The sequence below is a fragment of the Diabrotica virgifera genome, chromosome 9 (assembly GCF_917563875.1).
Source record: "Diabrotica virgifera virgifera chromosome 9, PGI_DIABVI_V3a".
Classification (NCBI taxonomy): domain Eukaryota; kingdom Metazoa; phylum Arthropoda; class Insecta; order Coleoptera; family Chrysomelidae; genus Diabrotica; species Diabrotica virgifera.
Window position 1 is genome coordinate 21,658,840 of NC_065451.1, and position 20,407 is coordinate 21,679,246.

General features: G+C 33.0%; 1 protein-coding gene across 1 annotated transcript in view; it reads right to left on the reverse strand.

Moving 5' to 3' along the window:
• Positions 1-20,407, reverse strand: part of LOC126891698 (nitric oxide synthase, salivary gland) — a 1,179,385-nt gene that overhangs the window by 179,355 nt on the left and 979,623 nt on the right. The window contains exon 6 of the mRNA XM_050660959.1: positions 5,987-6,078. Within this exon, the coding sequence (XP_050516916.1) occupies positions 5,987-6,078 (92 nt within the window). The remainder of the gene's footprint in view (positions 1-5,986; positions 6,079-20,407) is intronic.

The window sequence follows — 20,407 nt, forward strand, 5'->3', positions numbered from 1 at the left end:
ACTGTATACTTCGTTATTTCGTTGTCATTTCCATGACAGTGACAATCTCCCCATCCGGCCACACCAATGTTAAATGGAAGTGGAAGGGCTAGTTTTACTATAAAAAGAGATGAAGGCTGCTAATAGCTTTATTTTAATTCCATTTGGAGATAATCTCTTGGGGTGAGTAATGTTCGACATATTGTATTCCATATATAATTCTATATAAGTTATTTTTCCATTTTCTTGTGTTTAACCTTTACTCTCCAAACACACAGATCTACACCTCTACACATCCCCTGGTCCATTCAGAGTACCAGTTCTGGCCTGGTCTGTGCCACTTGCTGTTGAAATGATGGATCGTGAGAGGTTTTGCTCATATACATATGGGTAAATGAGAGTTTGCTCGATGCTGTCGTGCGGCTCTCTCTAGCCTAGGCTCTTCAGAAGAGGAGAAGGAGGTCTCGTCTGACTGCTAGTTAGAGACTTCATCCACCAATCTTTGGACTTATAAGCCAACTTGTAGCACGAGAAGGTAGCATCAGGTGTATTACTAGGAAGACTATCCGAAAGGAAGAAGGATTAACCCCCATCAAGAAACCCTGGGTGTGAAAAGATTAAATAGTTTTTTAGATTATAGCGCTATCTATCAATAATTCGACAAATGTTTTAATAAAAGTTACTTATTTTTTTACTCGAGAATTTCAAATCTGCAATAAAAAATGGGATTTTCTGGAGCGGCCCAAAATAGCGACAGCTTTACCTTATCAGTAAAAGTCTAAGAGAAATACAAGATAAATTGAAGGTGCAATTACAAAGAAAATATGTATGTCTTTATACTTACTTTATAATGTTCAAAAAATTACGGGATGTGGATCTCAATGCATATATTTTTATAATTCTCGTATCAAGTTGCGCGTGAAGTTGGGCGTGTTGATGACAGTTGCGATTTTGGGGTCGACCCGGGATTCTCATTTAAGATATTAGAGTAGCCCCGACTCCCACATAGTGATGCGGTTGTGGGGTCGTATTTGGTATCATTCGATAGAATTTTGAAAAATATTGAAAACGTGCTTTAAAGTTTTTCGATGCAATGTAAATCTCGTGAAATATTTGACTGTCCCGTTGCTTTTGGCACACCCGGTATATTTATATATAGATATGTCCTGTATTATATACCCAATAGAGGCAAAATGAGTTCAGTTATGTAACGATTGTTGTAAACAGAATTCATTTAAATTCTTTGCCAACAATACATCGAATACGTCCAACCAAATTGTAAACGTCCTCATTTTTAATGCCTCAACTATTTCCCTTTAAAAAGTTTACAGCGTTAAAACTAAAAGAAAAAACTTTGCTCTATAAATCTCTTAAATCCTATTAGTGTATCGCTATCACAGGTTTTATCGAAACAATTCCTGTACAGAACATCTTTGGAGTGATACTTCAACTGATACCTGCTATAAATTTTATTTGTGCGAAAACGTAATGCGGCTGGGGGTTTTTAGAGTTGAAACAAGTTAACAGCAGTATTTTTCAGAACTACTTTTTGCTCAATAGCAGTCTGTGGGTGTATAAAGGCCGGTTTTCACGCTACGTTTTCTTGTACGTTTTGTGGGTCATGCAAAACGTATAACAAAATGTACGTTTTGTCCAGTGTATACACACTACGTGTTTTCTTCCGTCTTCTACCTCAGTTATAATCTAGAATCTTGAGTTGTGGGATGTTTGTTTAGTGAAATTTGTTCGTTAGGGAGGCTGCTTTCTTTTATTTTTTCAATTATGACGATACTACGACTAAGGAAAAAGGATGAAGAGGGAAAAGACAAGGTGGTCAAGAGAGTGGCTTCTGAAAAAAGTCAGCATTCCCACAGCTCGTTACTGAAAGAAATCAGAGGCGTACCAGATGAATGGCGCAATTATTTACGAATGGACACGTCAGCCTATTTTCAATTGCTAGAGTTGGTAACACTGGGATGAGCGATAACACCCCATGAAGACTCACAGCAACTCTCAGATATCTTGCAACAGGATGCAGCCTCAAGGAATTGGAGTTCACAACCATAATATCCAAACCAGAGTTAAGGGGATGGGTACGTATTTTCGGCTGCAAAGCTATTCAAATGGGGATTCATTTTTTTTTCGAATCCTGAGAAAACTAATAAGTATTTTTTTTAATTTAAACGCAGAATGAAAGATTTCGTTATTAGCGAGGGCCGAAAGTCTATAAGAACTTCTATAATGTTTATTTTAATAAGTTACAGGGGTGAAAAACTAAGAGCAAATTTAGTGTGCTTGTTAATTTTAAATATCTCATTCAAAATAAACTTTATATTTATTCTGACTTTCGGCTTTCGGTAATAATTTGGTCTTTCATTCTGCGTTTAAATTTTTCAAAAATATTTATTGGTTGGTTTTTTCAGGATTCGAAAAAAATGAACACAATGTCAGTGGTAATATTTTCCAAATTTATCTTTCTTACAACGCACTCAGTCGAATAGAATATTGTCAGCATATGGTCAGTCAGACAGTGACAATCAGTGACAATTTTAAATATTTGACATGGCATCGGGAATATTTTGAGTTGTTGATTAAATAATATTGATGTATAGTGTATTTGATAAATAATTGATTTAAGACGTGAACTTAATAAAAAGTTATTTATTGTGTATTATTTTTGGAAGATCCAAGCAGAGAATACATCAGGATAATATATTCTGTGATCCAAGTATTCTGTTGTTAAAGATGTTCAAAATTGTAGGCGTTCCATAGTAACAATATATTATTAAAAAATCACTTTAACACTTTTCCTCTTCTCTCGATTGAGTATTAGTTTTTGTTGTACATATAAATTATTACAATCACTGAATCCATAGTTAGTGAAAAAATTATCACATTTATTAACTGAATTAATAATTTGCAATTATACAAATAACAGTTATCCAAGAACATTCAAAAGCCATCTCTTTAAGTTAATGATGACATTTTCAAGTAGAATGGCATTCTAGTTTTACATATCCATACCAGTGTGAATTTTACTACACGTAATTTGCCGTGTAAAGACAGAAAAAGTAGGGATAGCCGTAAAATATTTGCGAATTATGTACCGATGGCCTTAAGCAAAACAATTCCGGAAAGCTGTAATGCAATTTATTTGGTTTTAAAACAAAACTTGGCATCCTTGGTATATCTTGATCATTTAAATATTCCAATAGGTCAAAGTACCACAAAGATGGTTTGTGTATATATGTCTACTTCTGAAGTTTCAGAGATAACTGACGCTCTCACTTTTTTCAACTCTTTTTTGTAAACCGATCTCAATGAATTTATTTTTCTTGTAACTGTCTTTATTTATAAACATAAAACGTAAAAAAGACAAAGCTTATGATCATTAGTAGGAAAAATGATAGGACGTCAACCATACGTCAAACAAACCCGTGCAGACTAAGTGACGCACTACAACCACCTCAGCAATACCTCTCTCTTGGTATTAAAGTAAGAATGCGGCGATGCTACGTCTTCTCTGTCCTTTTTTAGGGTGTAGAATTGTGGGCCTTAAACAAAGATATGTGCAGAAAATTGGAAGTATTTGAGATGGGAGCATTTGAGATGGAAACATACAATCACGTGAACTGACCGAGTGAGGAGGTCCTCAGGGAAATGAAGAAGAATCGAGAGGTACTGACCACCACCAACTCTCAAAAGTTACAATACTTCGAACATCTTATGCGAAATGAATCCAGATATGCCCTCCTACAAGCTATCGTGCAAGTAAAAATATTTGGAAAGCTACGTTTAAGAAAAAAAAAAACATCCTGGTTGAAGAACCTTAGAATTTCAGACAAACACAAGTTGCAAATATACCTGAAATCGAAATAAAAAATTAGGCGCTAAAGGAATGAAAAATAACAAAGCATTTGGTCCGGGAGGTCTTTTTTTGCTAGAATATTCTTTACAATGTATAAATATACACTGTGGGCCGAAATAAAGGAGTACATTTTTAGCTGAAAATAACTTTTTTGTTTTCTGGGCGATTTAATTTCTTTTTGCAAGGCTAATTGCCTAACATCTCCCCAATATGATTGCAAATACGGCAGCAAAAAAAAACGTACAGGGTCGGACTTATAAAAAAATTATATTACGGTGCATTTGAGCTCGTTGCAAAGAAAAACTGTCGTAGCTAAAATTGAACTGATATACTCTTTTACTAGGATAACTATTCAGAACACTTTAGTTAGAAGGACATTTTTCAAAATTACCGAATTTGCAAAATATCATTTTTTTATTTAAATAATGTTCAGAACACGCCCCATAAAATTTTAAAAATCCCGAATGTGTAAAATATCATTTTTTATTAAAATTAGGAAATCTTATTCGAGTACTTTTCTAATATGTTCACCAAAACGAAACCTTCTTAACATTAAATTACATCTTTTCCATCGTTTTTGTCCCATATTACTAGTAATTTTTGTTAAATGTCTTAAGAATTTCTCAAACGCTCGAATATGTCAATTTTACTTAGTAAGCCATGACTGCTTATGTTGCCATGGAATTTGTTTGACATTTATAGTTAAATAAGTAAATTGGCCAGTTCATAATGCCACTTTTAAGCAAAAAGGACAGAATATGAATTAAATATTTGCCCTGAAAAATATAATTATGGTGCAAGAAAAATTGTAAATGCATTTCCTGAGAAAAATTGGAATATTGGAACGATAGGAAAGTTCTTAATTGAGACATTTAAGGCAAATCCGTGGGTCTATTGAACATAAAAGTGGAAGAGGAAGGAAGCGAACCTCAAGAACTGAAGAAAATATTGCTAGAGTAAGGGTTGTTTTAGGAAATATGCCACCTGCCAATCTGTTGAAACAAGGAAAATCGCAAAAGAAACTAGGATTTCCCGCACATCAATTCGAAGAATCATTAATGAAGATTGCCATATATATATATATATATATATATATATATATATATATATATATATATATATATATATATCCCCCGTTCACAGCGTAATAAGCCTTTGGGTTCCCGTTCGCCAAGCCTGTCTATTCTGCCAGTCTTCTTCAGATAGATTTCCATCTTAAAGTATTTAAAAAAGTTTACTGTCAAAGACTTACTGCCAAAGTACGAGAAAAATGACTGGAAAGATGTAATTTGCTACTATGAAGATTCCGCTCTCATTAAACATTAGAAAAATATGGTTTTCAGATGAAAACATGTTTTATTTACGGCCTCCTAAAAATAGCCAAAATAATAGGTTATATTCTGACGTACAATTTAAGAGAGAAATTCCACTAGAGCATCTTTTAATTGAAAAAAGTCAAAAGACAAGTATGTGATGATTACACTTTCCAGCAGGATGATGCTCCTTCGCACACTTCCCACAATGCAAGGATATTCTTGAATGAAAATTTCCCGTACTATATTGAGCCAGAGATGTGGCCACCTAACAACCCAGAATTAAATCCGGTTGACTATTCAATTTGGGGAATTTTTGAACAAAATTTGTATGACGGACAACAATTTGAAACCATCGAACAGCTCAAAGAAAGAATGCAGTTTGTTTGGAAAAATTTTGAACAGGGTGTAATAAATGGGGCTCAATAAATAATAACAAAAGGGTCAATTTATGGCGCAGACGACTTCAAGAAGTGGTAAACAATAATGGTGGACACATTCATAATATTTTAGTCTAAGTTTTAAAATTAATTAAACTGTTTTCATAAATGTGTTATTTGTTAAAATGTTATATTTTCCTAATTTAATAAAAAAAAAGATAATTTTCAAATTCGATAATTTTGAAAAATTTCCTTTTTACTGAAGTGTTGTAGATAGTTAACCTACCAAAAGAGTTCAATTTTATCTCAGACAGTTTTCATTTGCAACGAGCTTAAATGCGCCGTTACATAATTTTTTTTATAAGTCATTTATTTTCAACTAAAAAATGTACTCCTTTATTTCGGCCCACAGTGTTGACAATAAATTGTACTAGATCATGATTTACCTAATGTTTCCTTTATTTGTGCTGTATTTAATATGATTGCAGATGGCCTCGAACATCCCACTGGTGGTGGTCACATAACGGCAATCGAAAACCTGGAAAAAAAATAAAATTTAACTTAACCACATTTTTTAAAGATAATATAGATTTGGTACATATCGGAAAATGTTAATATATTTTCATTACTGTCTTTGACACCATGCGTTTCTATCTTCAAATCATTACACTATCAATCCCCTTAACATACATGTTTTAAATCTCTCTTCATGTGTTTTTGGTTTTTGTATCGTCCACAAAATAAAAAAGTTGAGCCAGTGGCCAAATCATTGGTAGATTTCATTTCGAGGTATGGAATACCTAGAAGGATAGTAAGAGATCTGGGTACAGAGTTTATGGCAAGAATATTTAAGGATATATGCGAATTGCTGCAAATGGAACAACAAAATTTCACGGCCTATCACTATGAGACGATTGGAGCTTTAGACAATGCTCATAAGCATTTAAATACATACCTTAGGATTCAACTGTCAAAATTTCCAATTAGAGTAGGTACATACTTTCTGTTATGTCAATTAATTTATTTCAATTTTTTTTACCGTTCTGAATAAATAATTTGCTAATGTTTATAATACTGAATAGAACATTGAATATCCTTTCGAATGAGCTAGCACACGACCCCTCTTCCCATTAAAGAAATCATCGATTACATCATCACGCTCAGATGGATGCGATGTCATTAGTTTAATAAATATTGTAAAGATCAATTAAGGTAATAGGTCTGGATCCCGCGTATGAAAAAAAAGTTGATTAATAGCAAGCTGAAAATTTGTTAATAGCTTAAGGGTGTCTAGCCTGATAAACTTTGATATATATGAGAACACTGGAACAGGGGCAGTTTTAATTGTGGAACAGGTTAAAAATTTGGAACGGTCACACCACGAAAACGGCACATTTATTTTGTCCGACAGAACAGACTTAAACTCTCCGAACGGAGATTAAACTCTCATGCAAAAATCAGACTGCTATTTATCACCTGTCATAATTCCTGTCATTTGACATATTCTACATGTTCCACTCATTAAAACGCCCATTTGGTGATAAATAGCAGTCTGATTTTTGCATGAGAGTTTAATCTCTGTTCGAAGAGTTTTAGTCTGTTCTGTCGGACAAAATACATGTGCCGTTTTCGTGGTCTGACCGTTTCAAATTTTTAACATGTTCCACAATTAAAACTTCTCCTGTTCCAGTGTTCCCATATATCAAAGTTTGTCCGACTAGACACCCTTAAGCTATTAACAAATTTTCAGCTTGCTATTAATCAACTTTTTTTTTATACGCGGGATCCAGACCTATAACGATCTCAGGTTTTAGGGTTGATTATAATAAAATCACGATAAGCGAAACAAATGGTGTATTTTCGTCTATACGTTATAAAATGTCGATGCTAACTGAACTAAAAACAGAAAACTGAAAAAAGGTCTTTGTATCTTTCTTAGGTAAATGCATCTGTTTCAGCGGGTCACTGGGCCACTTCATAACGGTTCCTGGAAAGCCATATGCCCTCTGGGTCCTTATCGACGCATTGCTTACATAGACGGCGTAGAAGGGGCAGATTTGTTACAGTCTCCCCCCCTCGCATCGATTTCGTTAGAGGAGAGGCCAGCAGAAGATGTAGTTTTCTTCCTGGGACGTCCTCGTCTTCGTCTTGGCACTACAGGCGTTGGAGCTTCCTTCACGATTATCGGTGGTAACCTTTTCGATATCACTGCAGTTTTTCTTGGATTAGCTTCCACGACGTTCACTTGTTGATACTCCGATCGCAAGTCATATAAAGGATCTGAGCCACTAGTTACGGTGTTTAAACAGTGATAGTCCACGCAAAGTCTTGTAGCGCTATCCTTTTTCGGCACTAATACAACCGGCGCGGCCAAAACACTTTCGTATTCTTCGACGATGTCTTCCCTCAAGGGTCTATCCAACTCGGTCCCAAGCACTACCCTCTTGGCAGGTGACACCCGGTAAAGTGGTAGTGAATTTGGTACTCTATTTCCCGTAGTAGCACAGCTGGCAGGCTCTCCCCCCATTCTGAAGGTATTCTTCCATCTTCTTTCGTTGGGTCGAGCTCGTTCATAATCGAGAGCTATGTCTACGGAAGAGAAATCTATCGCCGATGCTTCCGTATGCCTACACTCTGGGTAGTTAGCCCTAATAAATCCCGGATTAGCACATACGTAACCCTTTAACGGGGTATTTAGCCTATTACGCGGCGAATTCGAAGTAATTGCTCCGACGGTAGCACTGTCCGTACGCGAAGAACTCGCAATTTCTTTCAAAATCGTAGGTCGATCGGTAGATTGTCGATTGTGGGTGTGGGGCGTTTTGTTATCGTTAGAACAAGGTCTCTCGAATACATCTTCGACTTTTCGTGCCGCTGTAAGCAGCGTCGTAAAAGTGGAAACGGAATTTCTTGAAATATTTTCTCGAATCCCCTTGTTTAATAATCCATACACCATATCTAACTGGATCTCTTCTGTAAGGTTGCCTGGATCTAGTTGCTTAAGGACAGCCCTACAACGGCAAACAAAGACGTCCACTGTCGTTTTTTCGTCTTGCTCCTCGGCGAATAACTTGCGGTACACGCGATATGCAGGTTTTTTTGGACCGAATGTAACTCTTAGCAAACTAGCAACTTCCTCCCATGTCTCAATAGTATATTTGACGCCTTGATACCATTTTGCCGCGAAATCATCAAAAAGCATAGCGATTTCCCGAAATACATTTTCGTCCGACACTAGTACGCAATCTTTATAAATTTCTACAGCGCTAATGAAGGCATTTACGTCGGTGTCCTTGTGTCCATCAAAACGCGAATGGCGTTCCGACAGGTTGCCACTTTTGACCGACGGCGGAACGGGAGCGCTTTGTACCGCAAATCCCGATAACAGCTCTTGAAATTGTTTATTGGTCAACACTACGTTTTGAGTCATGTCTCTAAAGTTTATTGCCACAGATCTATTTGAAACAGAGTCCGACTCAGAAGTAATTTTAATCGTACTCAAATGTTCAATGTTTTGTGTGTGTCCACGCTTGGATAAGAATACATCCAGCCCTTTCTGCGCACCACCTTGGAACAACTAGCACTAATCACTTTCGAGTTTGACAAAAACAGAAGGTTTTTACACGTAATCGAAGCAGTCAATTGTCTAATAAATAATAAAAATAGACACAAGCGTCCGAATAACTAAAGCACTTTGAATAATATGTCGACTCATTTATTATATACCGAAGCGGATGTCCAGTACTATAATTACCGACTTTGTTACTTGTTACCATACAATAAGTCCACTAGATTTTTTATACCGAAACTAATTATTCTCCGAATATGAAAAAGTATCTAGCGAAGCGCTTTAAACTGAAGGTCCACTTAATTATTTAATCAGTGAAGCACTTTAAACAGAGGGTCCACTTAATTATTATATCAGCGAAGCACTTACTTATTTTAACTTGAGTTAGCGATCTTCTTTTGAACACCGTTGCGAAAAGGGTCCACACTGAATAATTTAACAAGTATTATTGCTGAAGCGCACTTTTCTAAGAAACTCGATTTATCCCGTAATTTTCAAATAAGCCACAAGATGGGCGCCAGTGTAAAGATAAATTAAGGTAATTATCTCAGGTTTTAGGGTTGATTATAAGAAAATACACCATTTGTTTCGATTATCGTGATTTTCTTATAATCAACCCTAAAACCTGAGATAATTACCTTAATTTACCTTTACAATATACATATATAAAAAAAAAATCATAATTTAAAAATAAAAATCGACCTGTTTCAGGATTTGTCTCCAAAATCGCCTATTCTCAACAAAAAAAAAAAAAATAAATAAAATAAAAATTATTCCATAATTTTGCCCCTCACAGTAGATGTGTATTGTGCTCATTTTTAAGTTTTATCAAACAAATTATCAATCAAGGTGCTAGCCTTGTCTCCGTATTCATATTACTAAGATTACTGTTAAAGATTTGCATTAGAATCATTTGTTAACTTGTCAAGTCTAAAACGCACCCGTGTTGAGCTGGCCCCCCCCCCACTTGCAAAAATTAAAAAACAAATAGCCTTGATTTATGAGCTATTTATGAGCTCTCATATTCCGCAAAAATTTTGAGCTCGTTCCACTGAGCAGGAATTTAATACCCTACTTAAAAATAGGAATATTGAATCGGTTTTTGCGGCAGAATTACGAGCTATTTATGAGCTCTTGAAATTATATAGTTTCGATTTTTGAGCTCATCCCCTTCACCCCCAAACAACCCTTTAATTGATTTAACTTAAGAGAAAGATGCTGAGAAAACTTAAAATATATCGTATTGCGAATATAATTCCTATAGCTTATATACTCTAAGAATAAACTATTAAATCAAGAGCATTTCGATTATTGAGCTACAACCCCTTCGCCAGAAAACCACCCTATCTTCCCGGCTTAAGAGAAAGTTGTATTTAAAATGCGTTAAACTAATTATTTGGCGACTACATATCATTTAATAATTTATAAGCTTCCAAATTACGCGCATTTAGATCAGTAAATTGCAATTTATTTTGTATAGTGCAGTCACTGAAGGTAAAAATCAACGATTACCTTCAATTTCGGTGAACCTTCATCGATTTTCACGAAAATTAGAGGATACGTCAAGAAACAAAGGTGACATGGTACCACCTTGCGCCTTTACCCTGAGGGTGGATACCGCCCCTTCTCGGGGGTGAAAATTATTTTATAAAAAATAAATGCACAAATCAATAAAAGAACAAATTAAAAGCAAAATATATTATATAAATTTAATAAAATAAGTCAATACTTTTTAAGTTATTAAAGATCAAAGATTTTAATTATTTGTAAAAAAAATGCATGTTTTGAAAAGGTTTTTTGTAAATCACTGAAAAACTGTAAGTTTTTACAAAAAAGTTAATAGTAGTTTAATTCGTATAGCTTATATTCTAAGAATAAACTCTTAAATCATGCGTCTTTCGATTATAGAGCTACAACCCCTTCGCAAGAAAACGGCCCCATATTCCCGGCTTAAGAGAGAGTTGTTCTTAAAATAATTTAAATTAATTATTTGGCGACTACATATCGTTTAATAATTTATGAGCTTGCAAAATATACGCATCTCAATTATTGAATTGCCATTTTCTTTCTATAGTGCAGTCACTGAAGGTAAAAATCAACTAGTACCTTCGATTTCGGTAAATCTCCATTCATTTTCACGAAAATTGGTGAGCGGATTTTGATACTATCAACTTTTTCTGCATCTTATTTTTCATAGGTATTTCTAAGTACTTTGACAAGTATTTAGTACCTAAGTGTTATAAAATGCATCTCTTTCCCGTTATTTAAGCTTGAACCCTTAGATTTTAACAGTCGCGGAAAAAAATATACATTTAATTTCCAATAACTTACTTTAAATTAACATTAAAGGGTTTTTCAAGTAAGCAATTTATTATATTTTTTATTAGCTTCAATTTTATTGATGAAAACTTTTTTGTAAAAACTTACAGTTTTTGAGTCATTTATGAAAAATCGCTCTAAAGCATGCATTTTCTTTCCAAAAATTAAAATATTTGATCTTTAATAACTCAAAAAGTATTGATTTATTTTAATCACATTATATAACAAATTTTGCTTACAATTTGTCCCTCTCTCGATTTGTGGGGTTATTTTTAATAAAGTAATTTTCACTCCCGAGAAGGGGTGACATATACCCCAAGCTAAATCCCCAAGTTGTTATTGTCAATTCGTGAAAATAAATGGAGATTTACCGAAATCGAAGGTACTAGTTGATTTTTACCTTCAGTGACTGCACTATAGAAAGAAAATGGCAATTCAATAATTGAGATGCGTATATTTTGCAAGCTCATAAATTATTAAACGATATGTAGTCGCCAAATAATTAATTTAAATTATTTTAAGAACAACTCTCTTTTAAGCCGGGAATATGGGGTCGTTTTCTTGCGAAGGGGTTGTAGCTCTATAAACGAAAGACGCGTGATTTAAGAGTTTATTCTTAGAATATAAGCTATACGAATTAAACTACTATTAACTTTTTTGTAAAAACTTAAAGTTTTTCAGTGATTTACAAAAAACCTTTTCAAAACATGCATTTTTTTCTCAAATAATTAAAATCTTTGATCTTTAATAACTTAAAAAGTATTGACTTATTTTATTAACTTTATATAATAAATTTTGCTTTTAATTTGTTCTTTTATTGATTTGTGCATTAATTTTTTATAAAATAATTTTCACCCCCGAGAAGGGGCGGTATCCACCCTCACGGTAAAGGCACAAAGTGGTACCATGTCACCTTTGTTTCTTGACGTATCCTCTAACTACTGACCAATTTTCGTGAAAATCGATGAAGGTTCACCGAAATTGAAGGTAATCGTTAATTTTTACCTTCAGTGACTGCACTATACAAAATAAATTGCAATCTACTGATCTAAATGCGCGTAATTTGGAAGCTTCTAAATTATTAAATGATATGTAGTCGCCAAATAATTAGTTTAATGCATTTTAAGTACAACTTTCTCTTAAGCCGGGAAGATAGGGTGGTTTTCTTGCGAAGGGGCTGTAGCTCAATAATCGAAATGCTCTTGATTTAATAGTTTATTCTTAGAGTATATGAGCTATATGAATTATATCCGCAATACGATATATTTTAAGTTTTCTCAGCATCTTTCTCTTAAGTTAAATCAATTAAAGGGTTGTTTGGGGGTGAAGGGGATGAGCTCAAAAATCGAAACTATATAATTTCAAGAGCTCATAAATAGCTCGTAAATCTGCCGCAAAAACCGATTCAATATTCCTATTTTTAAGTAGTGGGGGGGGGGCTGAGTCAGCCCCCCCCACTAGGGTATTAAATTCCTGCTCAGTGGAACGAGCTCAAAATTTTTAGTTTGCGGAATATGAGAGCTCATAAATAGCTCATAAATCAGGGCTATTTGTTTTTTAATTTTTGCAAGTGGGGGGGGGGGCCAGCTCAACACGGGTCTAAAACGCATCTTTAGCTCATTAAAAAGTCAATACTCTCCCTGAAGTTACTGTCCCTGAAGTAACGATGATTTATTTCTATTTTTATAAACCGCTTTCCCACATCATCTTGTTTTGAAAATTATTTGTATCGAACATTGTAATTAACCAAACACATGACTGCTACACACAACAAAAACAAACTAGCTCGTGGTGGAAACTGGAAACGAGCTGCAGTTTTTCTGTAAGATTGATCTCTCACTATGGCGCGGAACTTTTTTTAAATCCCTTTAATGGCAGTTCGTTAGGAAAGCTAAAGAGACTGCAGCAGCAACGTATTTATACAACGTTTTCTTTCTTTTGGCGTGGTGTTCGCCTTGCTGTAACGTATTCCGGATTTGTCGTACGCACTCTGCGGATTATTTGGGATTACGCCGCTATACATGCATCTAAAAATCCTCTTGGGAAGTATACATTAATATCAAGTATTGTATTTTATCGCGCTTCACATAAATGTTTCGAATATATTTCTCGTCTTTGTGTCTTGAGGCAGAGTAAATATTTATAAAAAACATTTGTGTGGATATATTTTTTCTAAATGTAAAGCTTTTGATAGCTAAATACGAATAATATTGACAGATACATTGAAAAAATAAGACTGAGAATATTTGTACTCGCACTAGTTGTTGTAATATAATATATTGTAGTTATTCGCTCATCCCGAAGAAAAGTGGCACAACTCAAAAATGCATAATTTCAGTTATTTTGTTAATTTCGCTCCAAAAGTCACATACTTTTACCAGGAAAATGTCGCATTACTTTCAACCTCGAAAGATAGCGATAGTGTTATTACTCATTTGGCGCTAAAATGAATATTTTTAAATCGGAACAATGACACTTTACAGTTATGCTCTGACATTTGTCGTGAACGTATCGTTATTTATCACGAAAACCGTTGTATTTTTAGAAGTGTCCTAGGTATTTTTCCTTAATTTAAAAAAACTGACCAATATTTTAAAAGAAAAGTGACATAACTCAAAATGTTTATCTTTTTTCTTTGTTTATTAATAAAAAACCATACGAAAGCACTAATTGCTAGACTTCAGGAGCGGAATGTAAGTTTACCGCTGAATATTTCACATCTACTAAGCTTCAATACCAAAACTATTAATGATATTATCATACAATTTCTTAAAGATTCTAAAATAAAAATTTAATATGACATCTTCAATCTTCAACTTTCAAATATCTGTGGCAAAAAGTTTATCTAATGCCATCCCCTCTTTGTGAACACACACACACACACATTATTACATAATTACATAATTACAAATTACACATATTCTCATATCCATATTCTTTGTTTTTAATTTATAAATTTTAGCAATTACCTACCATTTAAAATTTACAGTTAAATTAAGGTCTAAACAATTTTTACAACTTTTTTCCCCTGAAAAACGTTGTTTTTTGAGTTGTGACGCTTTTCATCCGAATGACGTTTTCTTCCTTTTGGGTGTCGTTCGCCTTGCTGTAACGTATTCAGGATTATTTAGGATCACGCCGCTATACATGCATCTAAAAATCCTCTTGGGAAGTATGTGTATGTTACGGACAATGACGTAAATCCGGCCAATAACGTTATTTGCCAGCCAATATCGACAATGGCCGGTTGAATTGGTCATTGTCGACAATGGCCGCATATTAACGTTATTGTCCATAGAAACTGGACATTGATGATAATTTTAAATTCTTGATAATATTTCTATCATTGCCCGGCCCATATCGACAATGCCTGTTGTTATTCGGTCAATGTTGAAATTTTGACTAAAAGATAGGTAATGTGTAGGTTTACTATTGCTTACTTCATGTGTGTATATTGTGTATTGTTTTCGTGCTGAAATTACTCGTAAATTTATTTAATAAGTGTATCATGGAGATCAACGATGTGCGCTCTCGTTTTAATAATTATATAAACTTAATAGTCAAGTCAAAACGTAATGACAATAAATCATTTTTAAACTGTGACGAATACAACAGCTGAATAAGTAAAATTAAAGAAGCGAAAAATATTTTGAGAACACCAGATGCTAAAAAAAGAACAAAGCACTATAGAATGAAATTAAATGATCAAGCCAGCTCCCGCCAGCCAGCCTCTTTGAAGGTTAAACATTAATCTAAGCGAAAACCATTGTTTATTTGTGAAATAAACATTTTTTTCTGATTCATGACAGCAGTAAAATGTATTTTAAATTAAATAAATTACATACATTCTTCTTTTTTTTTTGTTAAATTTAATTTAAAAACAATTTAACAATTTAATTTAAAAACTATTTTGGACACCCTTTATAATTAATTATGTAAGTGTTTACCTATGTTACTGAATAGAGAATTGAATAACCTTTCAAATGAGGTAGCACGCGACCCCTATTGTCATTTTAAAAAAATCATCGATTACGTCATCACACCCAGATGGATGACGTCACTAGTATGCCATATATGCCAAAATATCATAATTTAAAAATAAAATTCGACCTGTTTCGGGATTTTTCTTTAAAGTCGCCGGTTTACGAAATAACGAATTTATTCCTTTCATTTGCACCATACTGCATATAAACATATTATTAATACCTTGTTTGTATTTATGAATATGTTACCCATATTATGATAAATAAAGACTTTTATTTGTTTTTAATAGCTACTTATATTGCTGCAGCTACTTTCAGAAACATATTAGTATCTCATTTTAAACACTTATTGACTTACACCGATTGGCTTCTGAGGCATCGATTTATCAACATTGGCCATTTGGTTCTGACCACTGTCGTTATTGACCGGTTATTAATGAAAAATCTAACTTTACGTTAAATTTTTACAACATTGGCCAATATTTAAGGTTATTGTCGTCAATGGACGGGCATTGTCGTTATTAAACAAAGAAAATGGACATTCACGACAATGCCCGGCCATTAACGTCAATGTCCAATTTACATCATTGACCGTAATATATACATTAATATCAAGTATTGATATTTTTCATTTACTATCAGTATTGCGGGGGATTGTTTCATTGTCTCTGTATATATTATTTTCCCATGGATTTAAGTTTTCTTGTATGCATTAAGATCCTTTTTAAAATCATACACCACACCACACTATAGACTAAATTTAAAGAAAACATCTAAGTTATCCAATTTGTAAACTGAGGTACAAGGACAAGAAAAATGCCATAGTTGTGAAACTTATAAGAGTTTCAAGAGCAATGCAATTTGTGTCAACTACTTCGTGAAAGTGTATCCAAAATTTAAATAGTTATCTTGATAACTAAACTTAAAATGCAAAAGATACGTGTAGATGGAAAAATTCCTATAGATTTTTTTATCATATACAAAATCTTCTATTATTTTATCCAGAGTATTTTTTAATTTAAGATAAGTCCTTATTGAATATCGTTTAATTCTTCTCATAACTACTCCATATTTTTACCGCTCATTTTCACCTCCCTTCAGGTGTCGTATTGTCGTCCAGAAGTTTCTATTTATTTGTTACATATCCTTCTTGTAGTTATTCTCCAAATTCTTTCCATGTTTTTGCTTTTGCTTGTGTGACTGTCCTTTTTACCAATAATCTATATATGTAATATTTTTCTTTATCTTCTTCTAATCCCGTTTCGATGTATTTCTTCCATGTCATTTTGTTCTTTTTTATTTCTGCCTTCACTTCTTTATTTCACCATCTTGTCATTTTTAACTGTTTTTCTAATTTTCAATCTTCTCTACTAGTCTGGGCTGATTTTATCGGAGAATAGGCCATTTTTGGGAAAAGTTATTTACCAGCAATTTTATTACTGGAATCGAAGCTTATGATTATATATAATAATAATATATGTATGCAAAGTCCGCAGATAGTGTGCTACTTTTTTTATTAACAAAATGGCGCCCCCAAATCGCGTTTTTTTTTCAATTTTTGCTCCATAACTCCGAACATTTTAACTTTACACCAAAAACACCCTAATAAAAATTCACCGAAATTAAATTCTGCATAAGGACATGTTTTTCCTGATCTGCTCTGACGAAAATTTTCCTCGCATAATTAAGGTTTTCCCAACAAAATCTTTAAATTTCAAATAAAGTTTTAGATAAGTAACTATCTACCAATAATTAAATAACTCGCTGACACAAAAGCTTTCTTGGTTTAGATTATAGTTCCAGAAGCCGGTGAAAATTAAACGAATATTTTAGCAACAATTCAATTGTTAATGAATAATTTACGGTCGCAATAATAACCAAAATAAATGTGATACACTGATCAAACTTTGAAATCTTATAAAGATGAGATGCCTATTTAATATTTTGTCGACAAAATATAAATTTTTAATTTTTTTGAATAATCTTTAAATGTTAAAAAAATAGTTATAAACAAATTAACGTTTCTCAGAAAGTTTTTATTATATTCTAATTTTAAAAAATAGGTAAAATGCGTATTTCAGAGATCTTGAAAATGAATGCTTTAAAACTTTTTGGCAACCATTTGCAAAACAGTTATGAAACAGCAAAATAAACATACGATCACTACGTTGTTTATAATTTTTTTTAATTCATTCAAAGCCTAAAAGTGAGTCTAAAGTACAAGCTAATTACTTACAAATAAATCCATTATTAGTTTAACGGTTTTATTTTAATTAAAGATTATAAATATTTTTCTTGTAATTTACACGCGCGAAAGTAGACTAATACAGTACCGTAGCTAAAATTTTCACTCGAAGCGACGACCGCCGCGCGACGTACAGTAGTTAATAAATAAAATTGTGTATTATAACCCGTCCACATACACAACTCGCGGGAGTTTCAGTCGCTTCGAGTGAACATTTTAGCTCCGGCTCTGTATCAAGCCTACTTTAAATTACTTACTAAAATTACAAAAAATAAACATTTTTAATCTTTGATTAAGATATAACCATTGAACTAATGTTTGATATTTTTTGAGAGCAATTAGTTTATATCATAAACTCACTTTTAAGCTTTGAAACAATTAAAACAAATTATAAACAACCAAGTATCGTATGTTTATTTTGCTGTTTCACAACTTTTTTGCAAATGGTTGGAAATTTTTTTTAAAGCATTCATTTTCAAGACCTTTGAAATACGCATTTTAAGTATTTTTTAAAATTATAATATAACAAACAATTTCTGAGAAATGTTAATTTGTTTATAACTATTTTTTTAACATTTAAAGATTATGTAAAAAAATGAAAAATTTATATTTTGTCGACAAAATATTAAATAGGCATCAGGTCTTTATAATTTTTCTAAGTTTGATCAATGACTCATGATTATTTTGGTTGTTATTGCGACTGTAAGTTGTTAATGAACAATTGAATTGTTGCTAAAATATTCGTTTAATTTTCACCGGCTTCTGCAGTTATAATCTATACCATAAAGCTTTTATTTCACCAAGTTATTTAATTATTAATAAATAATTACATGCCCAAAAAATTTATTTGAAAATTCGAGATTTTGTTGCGAAAATCCACATTTTCCGAGGAAACTTTTCGTCTGAGCAAATCGGGAAGAACATGCCTCTATGTAGAATTAAATTGGGGTGAATTTTTAATTGAGTATTTTTGGTGTAAAGGTAAAATCTTCGGAGTTATAGACCAATAATTGAAAAAAGCACGATTTGGGGGCGCCATTTTGCTAATAAAAAAAGTAGCACACTATCTGCGGACTTTGCATACCTGTATTATTAATATATAGGATCAGAATATTCGATTCCAGCCATAAAATTGCTGCTAAATAGCCTTTCTTTGTACTTTACAAATTATGCAAAAAAAAAACGAAAAATTTATAATTTGTCGATAAAATATTAAATAAGCATCTCATCTTTATAATATTTATAAGTTTGATCAATGTATCATGATTGTTTTGGTTATTATTGAGATCGTAAATTATTGTTAATTAACAATTGAATTGTTGCTAAAATATTCGTTTAATTTTCACCGGCCGGCGCCGGCGTCTGGAATTAAAATCTATACCAAGAAAGCTTTGTGTCACTAAGTTATTTAATTATTGATTAATAATTACTTACCTAAAACTTTATTTGAAAATTAGAGATTTTATTGGGAAAACCCGCATTTTCCGAGGAAAATTTTCTCGGAGCAATTCGGGAAAAACGGTATTTTTGTTGTAAAGTTAAAATTTTCGGAGTTATAGAGCAATAATTGAAAAAAAAATACGATTTGTCGGCAACATTTTGTTTATAAAAAAAGTAGCACACTATCTGCGGACTTTGCATACCTATATTATTAATATATAAGATCTTATAATTCGATTCCAGCAATAAAATTGCTGGTAAATAACTTTTCCATGAATTTTGCTAATTAGCCCAGAGTATACTTAAATTTTATATATGTATTATGATTTAATTATAGTTTTAGTATTTAAACCCATAATTAATTTAAATTTTTTAATTCCAACGTCGATTTCTGTCGTTAAAACGTTTAAAATCCCCAATAAAATTGACTCCGGATCAATTTTAAACCCTCTTCACGTTTTTAAACTTCATTACAATTAATTCAATCGAATCAGTGATCCGAAGCATGAGAAAACAAGCACTAGCAACGAAAGGGTTACTATCATCATTTACCTTCAAACCTTTTTTCCCTTATTTTCTCAATGACCGTTCGTGACTCTTTTATTAAGTAGTCAATTCGTCCAAGTATATCGAGATCTATGTACACTATAAAAATACGGGGATTGATATATCAATCAAAAACTTGATTCAGTTAAGTTTTCCATTAGATACAGGATATCTACAAACGATCTTATTACAAAAGAGAAACTCAAATTTGAAAATTTATTTTACATACATTTAAGAGCAAACAGTAGCGATCAACAGGTAGCAACAAACGCGTTACAAGATTGCGGCTCTAATTTTGAATATTTTGTCGAGATATTTGGCACACATATTCGTAATATAATAAAGAATGGCGGTACAGAGCCCAACTTCAGAAATATGTTAGTATGTGGAAATTACTCTATAACTAAATAAAATATTGAAAAAGGAGCCTGTACCGCCATTAAGGAAGACAAAAAAATACACTTTCTTCAAATACAATTTTTTATCCCGTGCCTAGATTTTGCGTCACTTACTTGGCAACATTTCGCGCCTATGTGTATAAAAATTATTGTTTGTCTACGGCCGTGCTAAAAGAGATACTTTCACGCACGCATTTCATTTCCGAAAGTTACACTTTCCCGCACGGCGTGCGTGAAAGTAAATTTTCCCGCACGGCGTAAGAGAAAGTAAAATACCTTGTAATATGGCTTTATAATACCGTGTCCACTTATATTTTCCCCCATTTTAACTGCCTATAACTTCTAAACGGTTCAAGATAGAAATATGC